The 26,044-nt window shown below is 37.0% G+C and overlaps 2 protein-coding genes across 2 annotated transcripts in view; both read left to right on the top strand.

Moving 5' to 3' along the window:
- Nucleotides 1–26,044, top strand: part of Faf1 (Fas associated factor 1) — a 419,279-nt gene that overhangs the window by 232,032 nt on the left and 161,203 nt on the right. The window contains exon 9 of the mRNA XM_004663235.3: nucleotides 21,479–21,571. Within this exon, the coding sequence (XP_004663292.2) occupies nucleotides 21,479–21,571 (93 nt within the window). The remainder of the gene's footprint in view (nucleotides 1–21,478; nucleotides 21,572–26,044) is intronic.
- On the top strand, nucleotides 24,538–24,861 carry LOC101603412 (prothymosin alpha-like). Its single transcript, XM_004663234.2, has one exon. It carries the CDS (start codon nucleotides 24,538–24,540, stop codon nucleotides 24,859–24,861), a length of 324 nt encoding a protein of 107 aa, XP_004663291.2.

Below are 26,044 nucleotides of genomic sequence, written 5' to 3'. Positions count from 1 at the left end.
ATTGTTTGACAACTGAAATGGAACAATTGAAATTGTGTTAATTTAAAACAGTATAGTACTTTTGAAAGACAACTGTATTATTATTTTCTTAAAAATAAAATTTACGGGATAGAGAGATGGCTTAGCAGTTAAGGCTTACCTGGGAAGCTTGAGGACCCAGGTTCGATTCTCCAGGTCCCATGTAAGCCAGATACACATGGTGGCACATGCATCTGGAGGTCTTTTGCAGTGGCTAGAGGCCCTGGAGCACCCATTCTCACCCTTTCCCTTTATCTCTCTGAAATAAATAAATAAAAATAAATCAGAAAAAAATTAAAAAGTAAAAGTGAAGTTTACATTCATGATCAAATCATGTCTTTCATTTTGCTGAGAAATCTCATTCATTTTTGAAGTAAGATTTGTAACATTTTGATTATGTGTTAATAAAAAATATATAAAATGAGCTGGGTGTGGTGGCACACGCCTTTAATCCCAGCACTCGGGAGGCAGAGGTAGGAGGATTGCCGTGAGTTCAAGGCTACCCTGAGATGACAGAGTTAATTCCAGGTCAACGGTCAGCCTAGACCAGAGTGAGACCCTACCTCGAAAAACCAAAAAAAAAAAAAAAAAAAAAAAAAAAAAAAAAAATACACACACACACACACACGATTCTTCCCAGTCTTTAAAAAGTTTTTCAGTGTTTCACTTTTGTTAGTCTAACATTCTCTTTATTCTTTAAATATATTAGCTCAAATTTGAAAGCTACCTTTTTTGAAAAACAGAATTTATAATTATTACAAGTAAATGCTGTATGATAAGACTGTTGTGGTCTGGCTGAAATATCCTCCATATGCTCATGTGTTCTAAAAGTTGGTCTCCACCCTGTTGCAGTTTTGGAAACTTGTGGGGTCTTTGGGAGGTAGAGCCTTGGAGGAGGTGTGTTGCTGGGGGGGCTTGTCTTGAGTTTTCTAAGCTAAATCCCATAGTGTGTTCAGAAGTAGTTCACTTAGACTACTTTTCTGCCTCCACTGCCTCTGTGGAGATGTAATTCCCACTGGCTGTGTGCTCCTGCAATCCTTTCCCCATCGTAATGAAACTTCCTCTAGAAAAAGCCCTGTTCCTTCCATGAACTGCTTCTGGTTGGGTGTTTTGTCCCAGTAACAAGAAAGTAACTGCTCCAATTGTAAAGATACTCTATGAGTAAGAGCTCTTTCTATGAAAACATGGTGACCTGAATTTGATCCCCAATACCCACATTAAAGAAAAAACAAGTCAGGTAAGTCCAGGAATAGCTGAAAACCCCAGAGATGAGGAAGGCAGAGATAGGAGAATCACTAAGGTTCCATGGTCAGTCAGTCTAACCAAAAAGTGGCAAGCTTCAGGTTCAGTGAAAGGTCATGCCTCAAGAAAATACAGAGGCAGAGCAATAGAGAACACCTAAATTCCTGTTTGTCTCTTCAAACATGCATCTACACACGTACATGCACACAACAAAAAAATAAAAGATATCTGCCTGATTTGAAGAATTAACTCTTCATCGTTTTTATTGTAATAGTCACATAAATAAATGCTTTAGAAGCCAGGCATGTGGCACACACTTATAATCTTAGCACTCAGCACGAGGCAGAGGTAGAAGAATCATTACTTGTTCAAAGTGAGCCTGATCTAAATAGTGAATTCAGGCCAGCTATGTTTACATATAAGACCATCCTTCATAAAACTAAATACTTAAAAAATATGAGTTTGTCCACAGAAGTAATGTTTGACTTGGAAATAAAGTAGTATTTTACTATATGTGTAAATTAAAAAGAAAAAAACGTGGTTGGATCTTGGTATTTTGATTTTTTTTTTCTCTTGGTTTTTCCAAGGTAGGGTTTCGTTCTAGCCTGGGCTGACCAGAAATTCACTATGTAGTCAGGCTGGCCTCAAACTCAGAACAATCCTGCTACCTCTGCCTCCCAAGTGCTGGGATTAAAGCCTTAAGCCATCACACCTGGCTGGATTTTGATTTTTTTTTTTTTACTATGAAAAATCATTTGGAGATAGATATGTACAGAGAAAAACAATAAGGAAGCATATATACATGTATTCAGGGGATTGCCTACTCACTCTTAGATTTACTTGAGTAGGAATCCTACAACATGTAGTTAATGATACAGTAATGCCATGTGCATTTTTGTGTGTGTGTGTGTGTGTGTGTGTTTTACTTTTAGGGGTAAAATCTAAAGATGTGGATAGACTGGTTAAAGGTCATTGTTAATATAGTTAAATTAATAACAGTCACAATAGACTTTAAGACCAAAATACTAATTTCAATTCACTAGAAGTTTAAGTGATAAAAATCAAATAGTCATAATATATAATGGTCTCAAAACATAGCAAAAGTAGATAGAACTACTAGGAGAAAAAAAGAGGAATCTGTTATGACACTATACATTATTTCTTTCATTTTGCTGTTCTAGTTAGAATGTACTGGGACAAATGGTATAAGCTGGTGAGCACTTTTAGATATCTAGATGGTATAAAACTTATAGATGCCATTTTCAAATTATTTGTATGTGAAATATTGTATGTTGGGATAATATTTATGCCTATATCAATCTAAGAATGTTTTTTTGTAGCTACTTATGCAGTCTTATAAATTTAACAACTATTATACAAAATCTGATTGAAATGGCTTTTGATTTATGCTCATTTCCATGAAGTCTACCTTTCTCAAAAACTGAAAATGTTTAACTTATGTTTGCATTGATTTTGAGTAGTTTATGTTTTATTTACTTTGATTAGTGTTTTCAAGATGTAAGTGGCTACTGAATTCAGTTTGATACAGCCTCTGATGTTATACTTTTCATTCAGGTTTAGTCAGTTACTTAGACAGAAATAATACTTTATACTATTTTTCTTACTTGGGATTGGTTTCCAGGCATTGAACTGTAGAACTAGATAGAATTTGTATTTCTCTAGAAAATTAGAAGTTTTCACATTTTATCTTGGTAAGGAAAATGGAGAGAATACTTATTTAAATTGAAGTAATAATTCTTTATTACATTGTTAGCCTATGGTAACCACCTTATTAAGCCCTATGGTATCAATATTGATAATATGAGACCCAGGTTGTGTGTGCGTTCAGGGACCTTATATAATCCAGTGTCAAAACATAGAAACAACCTACCTTGTGATTTTTTAAACTTCAACTTATTTTTAATATTGCTAAAGATCAAATTTAGGTAACTTCTTATGTTAGTCAAGTACCCATCTACTGAGGTATTTCCTAGTCCTAATGACTTATAAGCCAGAATGTCTAGAGATTGAAAATATAGGTTACAGAGTTTAGCAAAAGGAGAAAATTCATTTGGCTGAGGTCTATCAAGGGTAAACTAGAAAGGCGAAATTACTTTTTCTCATTTCTTTGTTTTTTTTTTTTTTTTTTTTCTGTAAGACAAAGCCAGGCAGAGATACCCATATACCCAGAAGTACTATGTCCATATGTTGAGAACAAAGTTGTTAGCATAACATCCCAAGTACTGCCAAGGAATTAGATAGTGCTGGAGAAATAGCCAGAGCCTCCTGTGTTTGCTATCCAAACTATTCCACAGTGCCTGGGGTAAATGACATCCTACTGTTGACTAGATGTGTGCCAAATGCCTTGTTGGTATTCTTCATGCATATAAAGCAGGATTGGTATATCCTTGTACTGGTAGAAGTTTGTGCATATAAGCTGAAGTTACCACAGACTAATATAGTCACTCTTTAACATAATGAGGTTTTCAGCCGAACCTCTTTGTCAGACTTAAAATGAGGAATCAGCTTGAGGTAAAGGAACCTTTCTAACTAATGGTTTGGTTTTGATTCCCTGTGAATATAGTGTGCTTGTAGAGTAAAGCAAAGGGTTTGTTTTCATACCATGGTGGACTGTTTAATTAATATTTCCTGTGTTAACTGTATGTTTTTTTAATAGGAAACTATAAGTGCTAGAAAATGAAAAAATAAGAAAAATTAATGTTTTCTGTGCACCTTTCATGTGTATTATCATTTTTAAAATTTGTTAGATTGTTACAATACTGAACTTTTTTTCAAGATTGTCATCAAACTGATTTCGTTTACCAGTAGGTGTGATTTTCTGCAGTTTCTTACAGTGAATTTTCAACTCAGTGTTACTATTATCTCCTTTGATTTGCATACATATTTAGAACTTTCAGACTATTGTAAAGCCAAACTCCATCAACTCTGGTTGGCATCTTATAGCCATTCTCCCTCCTCTCTCTCTCTCTCTCTCTCTCTCTCTCTCTCTCTCTCTGTGTGTGTGTGTGTGTGTAAGAGAGCGAATATGTATATGTGTATTTGTGTGTGGGTAGATAGATAGATATAGATATAGATATAGATATAGATATAGATATAGATATAGATATAGATATAGATATAGATATAGATATAGATATAGATATGTATTTACGTATGTATACAAGAATGAGGATTGAATTCTTTTCAGTTCTGACCAGGTAATGGACTCTAGATATTTGTGGATCAAAATATGTTCACTGTGGCAAGTCCAGATCTGTTCACTGTTACATTACGAGTGCACATTAACACTGGTTATGATGTGGTCATATTTCCCAGATTTTTGGATCAACATCTAAGTAACAGCAGCAAATAATGAAGTACCAGAGCTTAGCCATCATCAGTCTGTGTTTTCTTGAGGCCAAATTGGAGTAAAAATGGAATAAAAGACTATTTTATTTATTTTTTTAAATCCCCTATCAGCAGAAGGTAATTAACTGAAGATCCACAATTAGCCTCACAGCAGTCCATATTAACCACCTCCAACCATCACAGGTCTTTTCAGAGGTGGCATAATTCTGAGATTATTTTGCATTTGAAACAGGCTTAAAATAGCCAGCTTGAAATACATTTAAGAGTGGGGGTGTTTTTCTTTTTTTCCTTTTTAGGTCAGTACCTACTTCAATGATAATTTTCCAGTGTACAATTAATTTAAAAACACAGTTACAATAATGCTTCCTTCTAGCTACAAAACTATGTCTTCCCTTTGACAAGCTACAAGTTGCTGCTTTACTTTCATTGAAAATTTCCTTATTGATTTTAGTTACATACCACAAAAGAATTAGCAAAATTTCCAAGTATGATGAAGAAAACTTGAAAAAGGCCGCTCTTCAGCCATTGCTGGCTGGCAAAAGTGTAATTGGCAGGCCTGCTTTGTTTACCTTTTTGGTCTGATTTTATCTCAAAGGAAATGTTCTCAGTTGTATAGCATTCTTGCATAATTCAGATGCTGCATAAAGCTAACCCTGGGAACCTGGTCGGTGGCTCTTTGGATGTTTTTATGCACCCTGCCTTTATAGGTTTAAATTACTTTTTGTGACACTTTTTGTGGTTGAATTAGAAACTTTTTTTAAAGTTAAACCTGTGATAAGTAATTGTCACAGTTAATGCCCTAGTACAATACTAATTTGAAGTGACATGTCCATACTGGCCCTCAGTAACATGAAGAATCCTAACAGGTGTGAGGGGTGTGGCTTCCCATGGGCTCTGTTGAACTTCTAACCAGAGAAAATAGCAGAAAAAGTGAAATGAACCTTGAATAAAGCTGTCAGCAGTAATTATCTCAGCCACACTTTGTGGGGAGCTAAAATAAGCACTGCTGCTTTTATAACCTGAACTCACTGTAGTAACGTTCACCCGTTTAACAGAAACTGGTGAATACCTTTCAAGAAATGTTTATATGCACATATAATAACCTTCATCTTTCTTAATGACCAAGTTAAATTATAAAACAACAACATTTTGAAATATAAGTTACTAGAGATATGCATATGTTTGTATTTTTATACATGATTTTTTTTCTTTTTTCTTTTTTTCTTTTTTTTGGTTTTTCAAGGTAGGATCTCACTCTAGCCCAGGCTGACCTGGAATTCACTATGCAGTCTCAGGGTGGCCTTGAACTCATGGCGATCCTCCTACCTCTGCCTCCTGAATGCTGGGATTAAAGGCGTGCGCCACCACGCCCGGCATATACATGATTTCTTTTTATTTGTAATGTTTTGATGATTAAACCATTTTCTTATTGCTTCAATAAGTTGTCATAGTATGCAATTTCATTTGGGAATGAATAATTTCAGTATAGAAAAATACTTTCAAGTTTGATTTTCAATTAGAGATAAGTTCTTAAATTGGACTGTTCCATAAGAAACAGGATAATCTGTATGAACGAATTGAATAACCAACATATTGACACAGTTGTACTTGAATGGATTATGGTCCAGGGAATATCTGATAAATATTTTAAGTATATTCTCCAAGTAGAAACTATTACCTTTTTGATATCAGCATTTAAAAAGAATTTTTCAATATATTCAGCAAAATAATTCAAATGACATGTAATGACTATATTTGCTTGACCTGAAAAGTATAGACAAGTTAAAATGACAACTTTATACTTTTTTTTCTTGGCTATAAGAAGCACTCTATCTATCTAAGTTTGTCCATCCATCCATCCATCCGTGTCCATATAATTTGTAACAGAAGCTACCCACTTTATTTCTTTCAGTTTATTTACTCTTATGTCTTAAAATGCAATACATGATTCTGGTAATCAAATGACATCTAGGGCCTTAAATTTTTTTTATAATTTAACTTTCTTGTTTTCATACACCTCAAAATTAAAAGTTTAATAAGGTAGCCAGGATAGCTTACATTTCAAATGAAAAGGATGTAAGGAAAGAACAGCTATATCAACTTCTATTTTGATTCTGTTAGTTGTTAGCTGTGTGCTGTCAGTTTTCTTCTTTGTGCAAGGGCAGTGTAACAGACTATGCCAAGTTCATTATTGCTAGGAGATGATAACAAGAATTAGGTGTAGTAGAATTAAATAGGGCCAGCATGGCCTATGCTTTACTCAAAAACTCTAGCCTAGAAAACTTTCTTTCAAAGTAGAAAGTATTCAACTATTGATGGCTATGTCCTAACACTCAGTGGAATTCTTAGCACTTTGTGGTAGTTCAGTAACTTAATTAAGCATATAATATTTTGTACCCATTCAAAGCAAGCTTAATACCATCTACTACAGGTAGGGAGGTAATCATAATGTCAGACAGGTAGCTACATAGGTAGATAGATAACACATAGACTTACTGCTGACAGATGAATTGGCTGACATACTCCTTATCTCTCACAACAATTTTAATTACTTTATAAAGGTAGAAGCAGACTGAGAAAATAGGAGGGTTGTCCAAATCACCTGTTGGCTAGCAAGAGATAGGATTTCAAATTCTGGCATTATAACTTTGAAATCAACACTCATAGTAGCCTTTGTACTTCTCCATGGAAGTATATGATGTGTGCTTAATAAAGAAATTGTGGGCTGGAGAGATGGCTTAGCAGTTAAGGCAGTTGCTTGCAAAGTCTAAGGAGCCATGCTGAACTCTCCAGATTCTCAGTAAGCTAGAAGCACAAAGGTGAGGCAAGAGCAAGGTTGCACATGTCCACTAGGTAGTGTGAGCATCTGGAGTTCGATTGCAGTGGTTGAGGCCCTGGCACATCAGTTCTCCCCCCACCACCACCCTGTGTGTATGTCTTTCCCGCTCACTCTCTCTCAAATATAATTTTTAAAAATGTTTAACTGCCTTACAAATTGGGCATGGTGGCACACACCTTTAATCCCAGCCCTCAAGAGGCAGAAGTAAAATAAATAAATAAATAGTTGCTTTACAATGATATACATTTCCCAAATTTTCCTTGTCACTGGTTAAAATGATCAGGAAAATATGGGAAAGCATTTTGTAGTGAAATTCTTCCTTACTCTGTGAGATACTCACCCCCCCCCAAAAAAAAATCATAGCAGTTCCTCTGGCCCCCTGTAAAACAGTACTGCTATCTCTCTCATGTCTACTTTTGTGGTAATAGAAATGTTATATATAGCTGTTGCCTGGAAGATCTCAAGATTGACTTTTCCTGGCAGACAGATCCACCTTGGGCCACCCACATTAAACCTTGGCCTCTGACATCATCCTTGCTTGTATCTATCTACTTAGCTCCTACCTAAAATCTGGTCCTCCCCTTAGGAACTAACTTAAATAAAAAGTGATTATTTTTAGGAAATTGTTTTCATGAATGACAAAAGGCAAGTACATTAGAGGGCAGACTTTGAGAGTATTAAAGGCTACTTTTATCTTAGGAAGGGGTTGTGTGATGTACACTCACTTGATTTTTTTTCACATAATCCTCACATAGCAATGAAGTAGACAGGTACAAAAGAATGAGGTGAGGGAGACTCCTTTCTTTTTATTGTTGTCAACCAAGATGCCATTTCTAATTGTGAAAGGAACCTGAGATATTAGGAGGTCAAACAAGCCCCTGGGAAATAACATTAATAATCAAAACCAGAGTTATCTGTATCTTCTGTGGTTTGAATGTAAAATGTCCCCTATAGGCTCTGCTTGAACACTTGACCCCTGCTCTATGCACTGTTTTGGAGGTGCAGCCCTGCTAGAAAAATTAATCACTGTGAGGCAAACCTTTGAGATTAATAACTCATCCCAACTTCTTGCTTCCTCTCTGTTTCTGTGTTGCAATGTAAAGCTGGCTTCCCACTCCAGCCTGTCATGCCTTCCCTACCATGATGAAACATCCCCTTGAAACTGTAAGCCAAATTAAACCCCTTTCCTTCCACAGGCTACTTCTGGTTGGGTACTTTATCCCAGCAATGAGTAAGTGACTGATACAAGTATTCAGTCATGTACTCCACATATGATATGAACTTAACTGTTTATGGAGTAATTAAATTATAGAACCTAAGTAGCTAGATGGTTAATACAGCTTATTTGTTGACAAGCTATAAATTAATAAAAAATAAACAAGATCTGCACATATTCCAGATCTCTTTTCCCCATCACCTAAATCTTATGGACTGGACACAATATATTATACATTCGTTCCTCCTTCTGCACTCCACCAGGGGGTGCTCAGAAGCAATTCAGTAATAAAGCAGTAGAATCAAGAACAGAAACAAGGACCATTGTAGTACACAACTTGAATTATTGGCCTCTCTGCAGAAGCTCAGACTTAAAACAGAACTGTAAAGTTGACTTAAAAATAACAACTTGCCCACCTTCCTGACCATTCTCTATAATAGATAAGAGACTATGCCACTGGGCAGCATTAGGCTGCTGCTTTAATGACAGAGCTCTGGTTCTTACTGTGCAGCCTAATGTCTTCAGAAGTGGTATGGTTTTCTGAAGTATGTGAAAATTTGTAGTGAACTTACCACAATCATTAAATCATAAAGCTCAAGAATATTGTATTATATTTACTTAAAGTGTATGTATGTATGTATGTATATATATATATTGCTAATTCTGTTACAGTCAGCAACTCTTTATTTCCCTATGGTATAATCTGGTTTTAGGAACTTAAGTCCAATATATTTAAAGCAACCACAAAAATTTAGAAATTCTTTTATGTTTACCTCTTTAATAAACAAAAAAATTTAGATTGGACCAGTGTGGAGAAGTATAAAAGTGGGCAATTATAATATAACTCTCCCAGATTTTTATAGTCTTGTCAAATTATATGAAACAAACAAACAAACAAACAAAAACAGCATTTTCAAAAAATGAGCACGAGAGATGGCTCAGCAGTTAGAAGGTGCTTGTCTTCAAAACCTAAACCTAACGACTTGAGTTTGACTCAACAGTACCCATGTAAAGCTAGATGCACAAAGTGGCACATATATCTGGAGTTTGCTTGCAGTGGCTAGAGGCCCTGGGTGCCCATACCCCCGTTCTTTCTCTCTCTCTCTCTCTCTCTCTCTCTCTCTCTCTCTCTCTCTCTGAATCTTTCTTTGCTTACAAATAAATAAATAAAAATACGATTTTAAAAATAGCATTTGTAAGATAATTAAACCAAGCTATTTGTTCATTTGAGAGAAAGGCCTAGATTAGCAGTCAATAAAACATGCTCATGTTAACATTAAATAGCTGTGAAATTTGGTGCAAAGAATTTTGTCACTTTTACTTGTTTCTCCTCTTAGTAAAAGGGAGAACTATACTAGATCTTCTTTTTCATTGTTGTTTGTTTTCCATGTAGAGTCTTGCTCTAGCCCAGGCTGACTTGGAATTCACTATGTAGTCTCAGGGTGACCTTGAATTCACAGTCATCTTCCTACCTCTGCCTCCTGAGCGATGGGATTAAAGACATGTGCCACCATGCCCACTTAGATTTTATTATGAACAGAGCTTTCCTCTCATTGGAATTTTTGTGAATGGTAGAACTACTAATAGAAGCTTTAAGAGAGGGCCTGCGGATTGATACCTTTCTCAAGAAAGTCTTACTAATTAATAGTTTGGAAAGAAGCAGGCAATACGACAACAAAGGCTTCAAAATAAGAGGTCTCTTCCAGGTTGGGATACTAGTATGTGATGAATTCTATGGTTAATTCTAAAGGCTTTCCCAACTCTACTACCTTAAGATCTGATAGGAATTCATTTAAAGAAATAATCCTTCCTTCTTCCCACTTCGCTTGCTCACATGGTAATATTTGTGTTTGCATAAATAATGAAATTATTACTGTTTGTATTTATTTCACTTAACCATACTAACTTGCCAAATAATTGAGCATCATAACACAGTAAGGCCAAGTGGCAAATACAGTAATTTGAGGTATTTGTGCAAAAATCTTGTAGATAATTGATCTTGACCCACACCTCTTTTAATATTCCTTTGGTTCAAGATTATTATTAGTCATTTCCTTATTAACAGAGTGTTTTCTTAGGAGGTGACTAAACTGCTATTTAACCCTGCTATAAGAATGTGACAGTGGGCTAGCCCAGACAGGTGGGTGTGCACTTGGTAACTAGCACCCTTAATCAGCTTGCTTCAACCTGCTGTAAATTAAAGCCCTATGACTCTCCTAGCACATAAGTGACTTTGAAGAAAAAAAAAGAAAAGAAAAAGAGAAAGAGAAAGAAAAAAACTTGGGTTGTGAATAAAAATAAATAAGCTTTACAATTTACACTCTGGTTGGCAGTAAATGAATGTTAAGACTCACGATTCAGTATGGCTTAAAACTATTGCAGTATTTCATCCAGCTGAACAGTGAACACCTGAAAATTTTAAAGGAATAATCTTCAGGGCCCATTATGTGTAAAAGGCTTTATTTTGGAAGGTAATAAGGTAGAAATTTTATGGCCTTTGGAGGTAAATCCAGTTTGCTCCTTTGTAGTTGATTTATCTTGGACAAAATGTTCTGTCTCTTGAAATGTATTTTGTGATATCTATAATTATAATCCCAAATTTACAGAGTTGTTGCATGTGGTAGGCATATATTTAACACTTACCATGTAGTACGTAAAAAATTATGGATTCCAAAAGTGACTGTTTTAATTAATCTAAACAAAATAATTATAGTCTATTAGAAAATAAGAGAAGATATAAGGCAGTAACAGTTACCTGATTTTATACAGCCTAACTAGCTATGAGACAAAACTGCTTGATAATAATTTTGTCTTACCACTTGGTTACCTGTGTGGTGTTGGACAAGATTCATTGTCTATTATAAGGCTTAGGAATTGCATCCTAAAAGTGGGTATTAAGTCTAGTAGGGCATGTCTTTAATCCCAACACACAGGAGGCTGAGGTAGGAGGACTAGAACAAAATTCTGTGTAAAAAAACAGACAAAAGGTCAAATATCTATATATTATTATGAAATAGTCTTGATACCATGAGCTTTCTGAACTGACTACAAGAACAGTTTGTGAATTATACTTTGTGAAGAATTGGCATAGTTCGAATTTTCCTGATATAAACTATGTTCTGTAATTAGCAAAGAAAAAAGTCCTAAAGGACTTTAAGTATATCTACTCATTGGGAAAGTGTCTGCTATATGGTCAGTATATTCTTATTTAAACTGATCTAACAAAAAGTCTGCCTGGTAAATTCATGCCATTTTTTTTATAGAAGAAACACAGTTTTGAGTATAAAATATTGTTTGGAATGAATAGTACAAGTTAAATGACCTCAGACACTCTGAATTAAAAAGTACATTCCTGATTTGATCAGTGTACACTATGCATGTGTAAAATATCACACAACACTATATGTACAGTTAATTTAATTTAAAAAACTCCACACTATACTCAGCCATCTCCTATTAACAGAATTCTTTTATGAATCAACTAAAATTTGAATGACTACCTTTTTCTCGAATTACTTAACACAGAAAATTCACTTGATCTTGATTGTTTTTCTTCATATCTAATTGTATTAATTTTTATTGTTTATTTATTTTGAATGTGTGTGGTATGATGTGAAATGAGGTGTGTGCATATGTGAGCAGAGGCCATTGGAGACCTTTGGATGCCCTTCTCTATTTCTCAACTACATATTTCTTTGAGACAGCATCTCTTCCCACAACCTGGAGCTGCCATTGGTCAGCAGACCACAGTGATCCTCCAGTTTTCCCCAAATTGGGGTTGGATGGGTTCCATGAAGTCCAATGCAGCAACTTCCTGCCCAAGATGCCCTCATATGTAAATGCTTTCAACATTCATGTGTATGTGAGTGCAGGCACATGCGTGGAAGCCAGAGGAGGAATTTTGTATAGGTCCTTGCCTCTGTACTCATTCGAGGCAGTTTCCAGGGAATTCTCCTTTCTCCATTTCCTATCATATGAAGATTTATATCCTCTTTACTTATACTTATTTATGTCTGATATGCTATACAATCATGTATAGTAACTTTTACTATTATATCACATTTACTTTTATGGTATTTGCTCAAATGAGAATATCATTCTTTACATAATAAGTTTCTACTAGGTATTTTTTCTTTGTAGGGATTACCAGTTTCAAAATTATTATTCCCCAACTCAATAAAACTCTTGATGGTGGAAGAATACAAATAACTGATTATTGAAAGATTGCAAGGCTGGAAAGATGGCTTATTAGTTGAGGCACTTGTGTGCAAAGCCTAAGAGCTCATGTTTGAACTTCCAGGTCCCATATAATAGCCAGAAGCATAGTGACAGAAGGGTGTGCAAGTGTCTAGAGCTCGTTCCCAGCAGCTGAAAGCACTGGCATGCTATTCTCTCTCTCCCTCTCAAAAAATAAGTAATTTAAAAAAAGACTACATACACACTTTTAAAATAACAGTACTACAGTTTTGTTGTTTTTGAAACATTGAGTTTTTGCTGGGTTTTCATTATTTCCTTGGGTTTATATTGAGAAAATACTCTCATTTTTGCCTTAAATACTTCTTTCTTGTGATGTTTATACTTTACTTACCCTATTGATAATAAATTGCACTTACATTAATGAGAAGACAGAAATAAATAATTTCTTATTATGACAAACTCATAGCAACAAGACAAATATTTCATCATTTGATGAATAACATTTTTGTCTAGGAAGCATGGAACACAGGATAAATACAATGGTTTAGGATTAAGTCATGTTAATTTCTCACACAAATAGTATGTCATATTCTAATGTTATAGACTAAATGTCAGGGTTTTTTCCTCCATTTATCCTACATTTTGAAATATAAGTACTAATATAGGTACCAGAAGATATATGAGATGCAAAACATCCAATCTATTTACAGATGAAATTGAAAGGAAATGAGACATGCACAAAATAGTTATAATACATGTATTAAAAGAAGGTACGGGCTAGGTGTTGTGGCTTACACCTTTATTTCCATCACTTGGGAGACTGAGGTAGGAAAATCATCATAAATTTGAAGCCAACCCGCTAAGGAATGAGTTTCAAACCAGGTGTGGTGCTGCACACCTTTAATCCCAGCACTCAGGAGGCAGAGGTAGGAGAATCGTCATGAGTTTGAGGCCATCCTGAGACTCCATAGTGAATTCCAGGTCAGCCTGGGCTAGAGAGATGGCTCAGTGCTTGCCTGCAAAGACTAATGACCCAGGTGTGATTCCCCAGTACCCATGTAAGCCAGATGTAGAAAGTGGTGCACACATCTGGAGTTCATTTTCAGTGGCTAAATGCATTGGTATACCTCTACTCAAGTGCATGCGTGCTCTCTCTTTCTCTGTAGTCCTACACTTGTAAGTAAGTAAATAATTAAATTGGATGCATTTCATGTCAGTCTGAACTAGAATGAGATGAGTCCTTGCCTGGAAAGAAAAAAGGAAAGGGAGAGAGAAAGAGAGAGAGAGAGAGGGAGGGCGGGAGGGAGGGAAAGGAAGGAAGGAAGGAAGGAAGGAAGAAGGAGGGAGGGAAAGGAAGAAAGGAGAGAGGGAGGGACAGAAAAAAAAAAAGAAAAAAAACATGGCTGGGAAAGTGCAAAGGAAAATTGGTATTTCCTTACCTGTCACACCATTTACCCCAACTTAAACACTAATGTGAACAGTCATATTCTTAGGATTCAATTATAATGCTTATGTTGTAGAATGGCGTAGGAGTTTCTTTTTGTAGGCTTATTTAGCTGGTGAGATTTAGGCATAAAAATTCTACTCCCTTTACCAACCTCTTTTCCCTCTACAGATATCCAGAAGATTACTCTTTAGTTATGTAACATTTGTCAAGCAGAATAGAAATAAATCACAAAATAAAATGATCTTGGGTTGACTTTTGAATTTGGGAATCTATTTAAATCTTTGTATCTGTGATGGAAAGTGAAAGTATTATATGCTAACTTGACCAGAGAAGAATATGAGTAATGCCAAGAAATAGATATTGAAAATGTGTCACAGTCCTTCAGATCTAGGTGCTTAAACAAATTATGTGATTCAGATATCAACATGATACATAGTCTAATCAAACATTACATTGTATGTCAGTTTGTGTCTGTACATTTCTATAAAGTAATCTTCGTTGATAGAGTCAAGCCAATCTTCAACCTCTTGCTTTTGCCCAGTTGTTTACCAAATACATACTGCAACATTATGTAGCAACATGCTATAATGAAGTGATCATTCAATTTTCTCAGACACTATCTCATTGAATCTTTATGACATCTCTAAGGAACATAGAACAGATTGTATTACCCTTTCGTAACTTACAAACAGACATTATAATGCCCTTTTCTAAGTAAGAAAATTGAGGTTCAGAAATTCTATAATATTTTACAAATAGTCACAAGGCAGTCATTAGGTTTCACTAGACTCAAAGCTCAGCTCTCTGATTTCATATTCCTTAAATAAGTTTAAATTGTGAATCCCAAGCAGATATTGAATCTATAGCTTCTTAAAATCAGTCCATGAGTTTTTAGTGTCTGTTTCAAATGGTCTACAACCCTACAGAGACTTCCTTGTGGAGACGTAATCCTATCTTTATTCATTTAATTTTTTCTGTTTGTTACTATAAGCATCTGTCTCCGCAACTCTGGTATATGTGTTAACGTAGACACTGTATCTTGTATTGAATCAGTGCTAGGCAAATAATATTCAGGAATCCCTGCTCCTTTAATTTCCTCAGCATATTGTAATTAATAGGATCAGAAATCAGGAATGGAGCATAGGCCTGCTTGGTCATTTGGAGAAGATGGAAAAATTTCTTGTCACCTCTTTAGAAAGTTAAATGTTGGTGACTCGAGGCCAACCCATTGAGGAACTCACAGCCCTTTGTACTTCTACTGAGTACTCAGGACTGTGGCCCTTCCTGTTAACTTTCACCTGCCTGGGCTGTGTGCAAAGGTCATCACAATAGAAGTTAATTGCTTCTTTTTCATTAATCATCATCTCATCTCTAAAAGCTCAAAATGAGAATTGTTGGAATTTATAACAGAAAGCTCTTCTATTTATTAATGCACTTTCAAAGCCAGTTTATCTTTACCTCATCCTGTTATAGCTGTTGCAAAAAACCCAATGAGTAAAAATAAAATATTAAAAATAAACCTTTAAAAAGGCTGGAGGGATGGCTTAGCAGTTAAGGCATTTGCCTGTAAAGCCAAAGGACCCAGGTTTGATTCCCCAGGACCCACGTTAGCCAGATGCACACACACATGTGGAGTTAGTTTGCAGTGGCTAGAGGCCCTGGTGTGCCCATTCTCCCCCCCCCCTTTCTCTGTCAAATAAATAAGTAAATAAATACAACATATTTCCAAAATCCAGTGAGTTGGTTAGGGCAGAGACCACCTCAAGCAATACATGTGAAACTCTGGCATAGAAAAGACAAATGACTTCCTCAAGTTCAGAGGGCTAGACAGTACTTGAACCTGGAATCTCCAGCTCTGTCATTTTAGTGGTTTGGATCAGATGTCCCCCAAATCTCTTGAGTAAACTTCTGAATGCTTGATCTTCAGCTGATGGAAATTTGGGAGGTGGAACATTGCTGGTTGAGGTATGGTGTTGGGGGTGGGCTTAGGGGTGTTGTAGACAGCATCCCCTTGATAGTCTTGAGCTTACTCTCCTGGTGCTATTTTCCACCTGCTGTGGCTGAGATGTTGTCCAGCCTCTGCTCATGCACTGCTTTCCCCTGTTATGCTTCCCTTTGGCACTATAAGCCAAAATAAACCCTTTCCTCCCATAAGCTGGTTCTGGTCAGGTGCTTTATCCCAGCAACAACAACAAGAGAGAGAGAGAGAGAGAAGAGAAGAGATGAAAAGACAAAACAAAACTGGTACCAGAAGAGTGGTTTCATTACTATTAGAAACTTGATTGTGTGGCTTTTGACCTTTTGGAGCTGATTTTTGGGAAGAAATGTGGAAGGACTTGAAACCTTTCCTTAAGAGACACCTTGCAGTTCTATAAGCAGAATTTATGGATTATACTGGTCAGATTTGAAAGACTTAGATGAAGAAAGAACTAGAACTATGCACTGTGAGGTTTGTTTTATTGGGGGCGGGGCTCTTTGTCTGAACTATGCTAGAGGCTGTTTGGGCAAGAGTCTTACTACATTCTTCACATTTTCTAAGAATTTGTGCAGGGTTGCATTTTGTAGAAATGGACTGGGGTAAGCAGAAGTATATGACAGAAAGAAATGAAAGTTTCAGGCTAGAGACAGCACCTGTTCAGCTGCAGTTTACATCCATTTGGATTGGGCCAGCTGTTCTGCATTCGGACAGCAGGAGGAATACTAACTCTTAAATATAGGGGACCAGAATTCTGAAGGAGTGTTCAGCTCTTCAAGTTGGCTTTATTCCTTCTGGGATTAACGAATTTGATAGCTCACCTTGTACTAGGGTAGTATAACAAATACATGAAAGAAAGGGGCTGGGTGTAGTGGTGCACACCTTTAATCCCAGAAGTCAGGGGGCAGAGGTAGGAGGATTGCCATGAGTTTGAGGCCACCCTGAGACTACAGAGTGATTTCCAGGTCAGCCTGAACTAGTGTGAGACCCTACCTCAAAAAAGAAAAAGAAAAGAAAAGAAAAGGTTACTGGATTTACAACACAGTTTGGGTTTTTTCTTTTTTTTTTTTTAAAGTAATGGCCATTGGGCCATGTGAGGTAGAGTCTTTGCAGTCCAGGAATGGAGGCCTGATGGAGCCGTGAACTGTACGTTGCAGCGGAGACCCTAGGAGATGCCAGGACTATGGGGCAGCTGCCATGAAAAACTGCTGACTTGGGTTGGATTGTTCCCTAGGTTGTAAGCAGACTAGCTAGAGGGGCAGAATTGGAACTCCAGAGATTCATCACTGGTCAGAGATGTCAGACTTGGAGCTACAGGATTTGATGTTTGCCCAGTTTGTTTCAGAGCTTGCATTGGTTCAGCCTTTCTTGGTTATGCCCAGTGCCATCTTTTACATTGTAAATGTTTACTCTGTTTTCATGTGTTTTTGGTTTTACAGACTCACATTTAAGAGACCTTGAAACATGGAGATGCTTGAACAGTGTTGGGATTGATAAAAAAAAAAAAACAAAAAACTATAAGGACCTTTAAAGTTAGACTGAATGCATTGTGTTTTACATCATGTATGGTCATCAATTTATGGGGCCAGAGGTAGAATGTATTTGTTTGGATCAGATATCTCCCAGAAACTCATATATTCTGAATGCTTAATTGGTAGTTTGGGAGGTGGAGCCTTGCTGGAGGAGATGTGTTGTTGGGGGTGGGCATAGGGGTGTTATAGAAAACTTCTTGATAGAGGTGGACTCACTCTCCTGCCCCTGTTTTCCACCAGCTGTACCAAAGGTGATATCCAGTGTCTGCTCATACCATGTTTTCCTCTGTTATCATGAAGCTTCCCCTTGCGTATGTAAGCCTTTCTTTCTATAAGCTGCTTTTTAAAAAATATATTTTGTTTATTTTTTGCTTATGTATTTGAGAGTGACAGACAGAAAGAGAAAAAGGCAGAGAGAGGGGGGTGTAGGGGGAGGGAGAGAGAGAGAATGGGCGTGCCAGGGCCTCCAGCCACTGCAAACAAACTCCAGATGTGTGTGCTCCCTTGTGCATCTGGATTACATAGGTCCTGGGAAATCGAGCCTCAAACTGGTGTCCTTAGGCTTCACAGGCATGTGCTTAACCACTAAGCCATCTCTCCAGCCCTGTAAGCTGCTTTTGATTGATTGGGTGCTTTATCCCAGGAAAATAATAACCACAACAGGCCTTCTGAAAAATTTTCCATTCTTTATGTGTGAGAAATTTTTACATGATCCTGGGCAGATAGCAATATAAGTTAGAGATACAAGCCAGAACTTTATTGATACTAACTTTTGAGTTTATCTTAAAGCAGTTTCTTGGTAATATATTAATGTAATAGATATGAGTGGTGAATTTTATAGTCACAAGGGTGGGGAGATGGCCCAGTGATGGCACTCGCATAAGCATGAGAAGCAGAGTTCAGAGCCTTAATCCCCATAAAAATACCAGGCAGACATAGCAACCTACCTATGATCTCAGTACATAGGGGATGAAAAGGAAGTCATTGGGGCAAGCTGGCTAGCTAGACTAACCAAGTTGGTGAGCTTTATGTTCAGATTAAGAGACCCTGCCTCAGTAAATAAAGTTGAGTAAAAGCTACCTGATGTTGGCCTCTGGTCTCCAGAGACATATAAATATTTAAAACTTGGGAAAAATTAAACTTTGGCTGAATATATAATAGTGCAAGATAATTGAGCACCTTTTTTGGGGGGGGGTATTGATCTTTACTTTGGTTTTATACCCATCAATACTGAGAATACCATTTTATATAAATACATAGTGTAGAATATCTGAAGAATGTTTAAGGTCATTTCAGAAATTTTTGAAAATTTTGTCCTGATTTTAAGCCAAATTCTATTTTCAATGATATTCAAACCAGCAAATCAAAACAATGCATTTCATAATAGTCACCTTCCATGTGAACTAAGGTGCTACATGCTGTGTTTGTGGAAGATGCATGGTGTGACCAAATGTGTATATTACTGTATAGATCCAAGGCTGCAGTAAAGTCATGTGATGATGTTGAATTAATTTTTGACTGATATGTATCCAAAAACCTTTTAACAGCACCACTTTTTCATAACCCTCTCATTCATTCATTCATTCATTCATTCAGTCAGTCAGTCAGTCAGTCAGTCTTATGCGAGGTTACTGCCCATAGCTGAAGAAACTGTTCTAACTCCTGGTCCGAGCCGTCTTCTGTTATGCCACACTGCACTTGATTGGCAGTGCCATCAAACAGCACTACTATTTTATTTTCATTTCCAGAGTATTTCAAAGTAGCAGAAAATAACTTTTTCCAAACAAATATCTCTTCTCCTAGCTTTTTAAAAGTATAATCAAAAACATTTAGATGTAAAAACAAGAAAATAGAAACCTCCAAACTTGACTAAAAGAATATACAAAGTACTCTATACATTATTTTTACCAGCACAATTTATATACATCAGCATACATCTTACATAATTAAACACAATTGGATATTTATATGAAATTTGTGTTTTTCCAATATTTGTCTTAAGATAATTGGCCTGAGTAAACAGGTTTGAATTCTAGTTTTGCCTAGCCCACTGTTATGCTGGACCCTGTGTCTTCACAGATATTTGAATTTCCTCATGCATCAGTCTAATTAATATCTTAAAGGCTTTATTATTTCTAATAATAAAGAAAACTCTGCTTTATGTCATATTAAATACATGTGTGTGCTTTTTATTTGCCCAAGAAAACACCCTCTTTTAGCTATTTAATATTCTTGTTTTTCAGTGCTAAGGATCAAGCCCAGGGCTCCTCCCTGCTAAACATGGCTCTATCACTAAGCTGCACCCCAGCCCTTAATACTGTTTTAATTCTTCTATCTAGTCAAAGTGACATGAAATGCAAAAAAATCAGATACACCTGTTATTTTAATAATCTGAAAATATAAAGCCAGGTACCAAATATTTTCTATGTAGCATGCACTGTAATAGGACTAAAAATTACTAGTAATGTTACTGAAAATTAACATTAATGAATTGTTGATACATAATCTTACTTGTATTAGGTGTAGTCCATTGAAATATACTTTTATTTTTTGTACTAATTCTGAAACAGTTGAATAACTTAAATGTGTTAGGAATAGGGTCCTTTGTTTAAGAAGAAATTAAGTGATATCTATAAAACACAATCTTCAGGGGTTGAGGCTTAGTAGATGAAGAGTTTGTGAGACAAACCTTAGTTGAGATCACCAGAGCCACCTGAAGCCCCACACTATAGCATGAGTATGTACAGTCCCAGTATACCTATAGCAAGACGGGAGGCATAGAACTGCCCAGAAACTCATGGGCAAGCTACCCCGGTGAATGCAGTAGTGAATGAGTGACTGTTTCTCAAAACATATTGAAGTTGAGCACTGATTCCTGAAGTTATCCTTTGCTTCCCAGGATGCACCATGATACATACATGCCTACACTCACACAGGAACACAGACATGCACCCCCACCAAAAAATAAGCTAAATTTTTAGTCATATTTGCATCTGTTTGCCCATATTTAATTTAAATCTTGAAATCATTACTACCTAGTAAACGCTGGTGGATGTTAATACATATTACTCAGTTGTTTTAGTTGACTGAGGCAAATTGTTTGGATGGTTTTTATATCCTAAAGGTAATAAGGTCTGTAAATGGAAAGTATACTAGATATTATACAAAGTTCTTTACATGCATTTTAGATTCATAAGTCCCAGTAATCTGCAGTTGTGTATTAATCTTGATTAAGCATAATTGTAACTGACGTAAAATTAAAAACAGGCAAACAGGAAATGCCTTCTGCAGAGTGTCTTTTAGAAATACTTAACTGCCCTGAAAATTCTTTCTACTAATCAGAAAAGTGGCAGGTATACACTGTGAGAAATTTCATATTATTTTCCTTCTTTTTGGCTTATTATAACTTTCTGGCTACCCTACCTGTTTTCAAATAACAGTTAGTCTTATCTATCACAGTATTTTTTATGTGGAAAAGTTTCAAATCTTCAGTCTTCCTGATGATACAATACCCCAGCTAATAGAGTAAGCTTTATCAACTAGGTTCAAAAATGATGGAAATTATGGGGCGAAGAAACCACAAAAATCCTTTCATGAAACATGGTTATATTTTGTCTAAAATGATGAATTCTATGTTCTGCAGATGTGTCTTGCTGAATCAGGGCTCTCTTATCCCTGCCATCGACTTACTGTGGGAAGATCTTCACCTGCACAGACCCGTGAGCAGTCAGAAGAGGTAAGTCTATTCCATTGAAAAGAAGCCCCATATCTGCCACTCACCTGCCCACTTCTATTCTTTTTTTGTCAGTCACAAATGAATTACTAAACATAATTAAGTATGAATAGACTCTCATTAAAGTTGGCAGAAATTTTCATTGTAAAGTTATTACTAATATGCTCCTTCTGTTAGTTTCATGTTTCAACATAAGAATTTAGGTAGCAGATTAATTACTGGGAGATCATATCAGTAACTGTAAAAGTTTTCCTTCAGTTTTGTAGAAGAGGTAACAGAAACATTGTAAGAGCCACAGGTTGGTACATCATGCCCAGAGGCATTGCCTCTCCCCAACAACTGACTGCTGCTACCACAACACATAATCCACAGTTCCCATGGGGGGTAACTTCTGACCCCAGTGAGGAGGCCTCCCGTAGTGAAGGGGACAGGAATGAGGGAAAGGATAATACCAACACATGATATATTCATACTAAGTACATCTGTAATTAATTTTTAAAAAGTAATAAATTAATTTTTAAAAGTTTCCCTTCAAACAAATCTCAAGACTCAGTTTAACTTGAATTCTGCCACTTAAGAAACTAATACACATCCTCTTTTAAAATCTTCTAAAACACTGGAGAGGTAAGAATACTTCTATATTCCTTTTACAAGACCAGCATTATACCCATGCTAAAGCTAGAAAAGGACACTACAAGGAGACAGTTACATTCCCTGGTCAGGGTTCCCTATACTAGTCTTTGTGCGGGTGGGTGGTCTATATTAAGTAGGTCAGACCACTGTTTCTGGGCTCCTCCCACCTCTCTGACCTGGGTTTCCTGTACAGACTGTGTGTAGACAGGCACAGTGGTATGGAGTGAGTAGACCAGAACTCTGTTTCCTGGCTCTTCCTACCTCCCCAGTCTGGGTTCCTTGAAGGACAGTGTGTGGTTGGGCATGGTGGTGTGAGTAGGCCAGACCACTGTTTCTGGGCTGCTTCTACCTCCCTGATCTGGGTTCCCTGCACAGGCTGTAGGGTGGGGGTGAGGGGTTGTGCACAGTGGTGTGGGATAAACCAGACCCATTTCTGGGCTCCTCCCACCTCCCTGGTCTGGATTGCTAGGGCCGAACTGGGTACCCTGCACCTGGTCTGTGGGTGTTTCAGGTGCATTGTGGAGTGAGTAGTTCCCTGGTCCAAGTTCCCTGAGCTGATGTGTGTGCTGGAGGGCATGCAGGGAGTAACTAGGCCAGATCCCTGTTCCTGGCTCCTCCCAGTCGCCTGGTCCTGGTAGGTCCCATTATGCCTTGGCTTGGGGAGGCCTGGTCCCTATGTGAGTTGTAGAATCAGGCATTGTGCTCTGGTATTCTCACTAGCCACTGGGTACCAACATCCCTGTTCACCTAAGTGAGTGTGCTCAGGCCAAAAGACAAAAACTTGCTTCCTCCTCAAAAAAAAAAAAAAAAAAATTAAAAAAAAATAGAGTCTTCCTAAAATGAGTAGACAATAATGCAAAAATGCCAGCAAAAGTTGGAAAACTGAAAGATCTCCACCAAGGATGCCTAGTCCTACAATGGAAGCCTCCAATGAAATTATAGAGAAATCAACAGAAATTCATTCCCAAAATGAAAACATAACAACCAATGAGACCCGGAACAACAACAAAAAAATCGCTGAACTGGCAGCAAATCATCAAAGAACCAGCAATTGTATCAATGAAATGGAACACAATCATATCCTATAGCTTTCATCTTTTAAAAGTATGCTTAACTCAAAGAAAACGTTAGAAACCTACAAATAGATATGAATAAATTAAAGGTGAGTCAGTAAATGGAAAAATAACAGTTGATTAAGCTTAATAAAGACTTGTTCAAATGCAAGAATGAACTCCAGGGAGCACCAAGAAAATCAGAACTCGAATTCAAATCATACCTCAGAAAAGCGAGCCATGTGATCATCGCAGTTGATTCAGAGATGGTCTTTGACAAAACACCACCACTTCATGATCAAAATGCTGGAAAGAACAGGCATGGAAGGTAGGTTATATCTTAACACAATAAAGTCTATATATAAAGTTCCTAAAGTCCAAATAAAACTTAATGGGAAAAATATCAAGGAGTTCCCACTGAGATCGGGAAGAAGACAGAGATGCCACTCCCACCAATGCTCTTCAACATAGTCCTAGAAGTACTCAGCCCAAGCAATAAGACAGGAGAAAGAAATAAAAGGGATTCAGGTTGGAAAGGAAGTAGTCAAGTTAGCCCTATTTGCAATTGACATGATCCTACATATAAGTAACCTGAAAGTCTCCATCTTAAAACTTGTAAATGTGATGAATTCCTTCAACAAAGTGGCATGATACAAAATCACCGCACAAAAATCTGTAATCTGTATGCAAAGGACAAATATACAGTGAGGCTGTCCCATTTTCAGTAGAAAAAAAAAAATTAAATACCTTGGAATAACACTAACCAAGCATCTGAAAGACCCATATAATAAAAACATAAAACCACTCAAGAAAGAAATAGAGGAGGCCTTGAGAAGACTGAAAGTCCTCCCAAGCTCCTGGATACATAGAATTAATATTGTGAAAATTGCCATTCTCTCAAAAGCAATATACAGATTTTACATAACACTAATAAAAATACTAGCATCATTCTTCACAAAGATTGACAGGATGATCTCAGAAGATGGCCTCAGATATCCAAACATATCCTAAGGGTTGGTTGGAGAAACACCTCTGGTGGTATACACAGTCTAAAACTATATTACAAAGCCATACTGACAAAAACAGCATGGAACTGGAGTAAAAACAGAGACATAGACAGGCTGCTTGGAAAAGCCATCTTGGCATTGTTCCCGGTCTCCTTCTTTCCGTCTTCTGCTTTCCCTTCCTCTCTGTGGCCTCTAACTCCAGCAGCCTTTTCTCCAGAGTCTTCAAACTACTGCTTTCTCTTTTGCCTGCTGCACTGGCTCACCGGCATGCCCTACCATGTCAGACACAGTTGTGGACACCAGCTCCAAGATCACCAACAAGGATTTGAAGGAGAAGAAGGAAGTGGTGGAGGAGGCAGAGAATAGAAGAGAAGCTCCTGCCAAAGGGAATGCTAGTGAGGAAAATAGGGAACAAGAGGCTGACAATGAGGTAGATGAAGAAGAAGAAGGTGGGGAGGAGGAGGAGGAGGAAGGTGATGGTGAAGAAGAGGATGGAGGTGAAGATGAGGAGGTGGAGGCAGCTATGGGCAAGTGGGCAGCTGAAGATGATAAGGATGATGATGTTGATACCAAGAAGCAGAAGACCAATGAGAATGACTAGATAGTAAAAAAGGAAAAGTCATTGAAAAAAGGCCACCCTGACCTATTCACCCTCCACTTCCCATCTCAGAATCTAAGCATGGTCAACTTCAAGTAGAGAGGCAGGCCCGCCCGCCAACCACAGGCAGCACCACCTGCAGATGATACACGCTCTTCACCACCCAATCAAAACCACAGGGGAGGACAAAACCAAAATTTTGAGGCCCTGCTTTTTTCTTAATAGTACTTTAAAAGGAAAATTTGTTTGTATTTTTTATTTACATTTTATATCTTTGTACATACTGTTAGGGGTCAGCCATTTTTAATGATAACAGATGACCAAACCAGCCTTCAGAGATTCTTTGTCCTACTTCTGACTTTACTTACGGTGTGACCATGTTCATTATAATCTCAAAGGAGAAAAAAAAATGTAAAAAATAAACAACAGCAACAACAAAAAACAACAATCTTATTCTGAGCATTCCAGAAACTTTTTTTTTGTGTATGTACCTAGTTGTACGATAAGTAGTTGGTTTGTATGAGATGGTTAAAAAGGCCAAAGATAAAAGGTTTCTTTTTTCCTTTTTTGTCTATGAAGTTGTTTATTTTTTTGGCCTGTTTGATGTATGTGTGAAACAATGTCCAACACTAAACCGGAATTTTATTTTGCTGAGTTGTTCTTAAAAAAAGAACGCAGAAACATAGACCAATGGAACATAATTGAAGACCTAGTACCTTAGGTCAAGTAACTACAGCTGCTTGATCTTTGACAAAGGTGCCAATAGTGTAGATTGGAGAAAAGACAGCATCTTCAACAAATGGTGTTGGACAAATTAGATGATCATATGTAGAAAAGTAAAATTGAACCCACATTTTGCCATACAAAAAAATGAAGTCCCAATGCATTAACAACCTCAATATAAGACCTGAAACTCTTTATGTACTAGAAGGAAAACTAGGAGGAACTCTGCATGATATAGGACTGGTAAAAGACTTCCTGAACAAAACCCCGATAGCTCAGGAACATAAACAAGCACTCAACCAATGGGATCTCATGAAGGTAAAATGCTTTTGCACAGGCAAACATACCATAAGCAGATCCAATAGATTACCCACTGAGTGGGAGAAAATCCTTGCCAGCTATACCACTGACAGAACCCTAATATCTAGAATCCAGAAAGAACTCAAAATACTAAATAAGGAGT

Source organism: Jaculus jaculus, chromosome 5, assembly GCF_020740685.1.
Source record: "Jaculus jaculus isolate mJacJac1 chromosome 5, mJacJac1.mat.Y.cur, whole genome shotgun sequence".
Taxonomy (NCBI): domain Eukaryota; kingdom Metazoa; phylum Chordata; class Mammalia; order Rodentia; family Dipodidae; genus Jaculus; species Jaculus jaculus.
The sequence above is the reverse complement of the archived record's forward strand: the minus strand, read 5'-3'. Positions and strand labels throughout refer to the sequence as shown.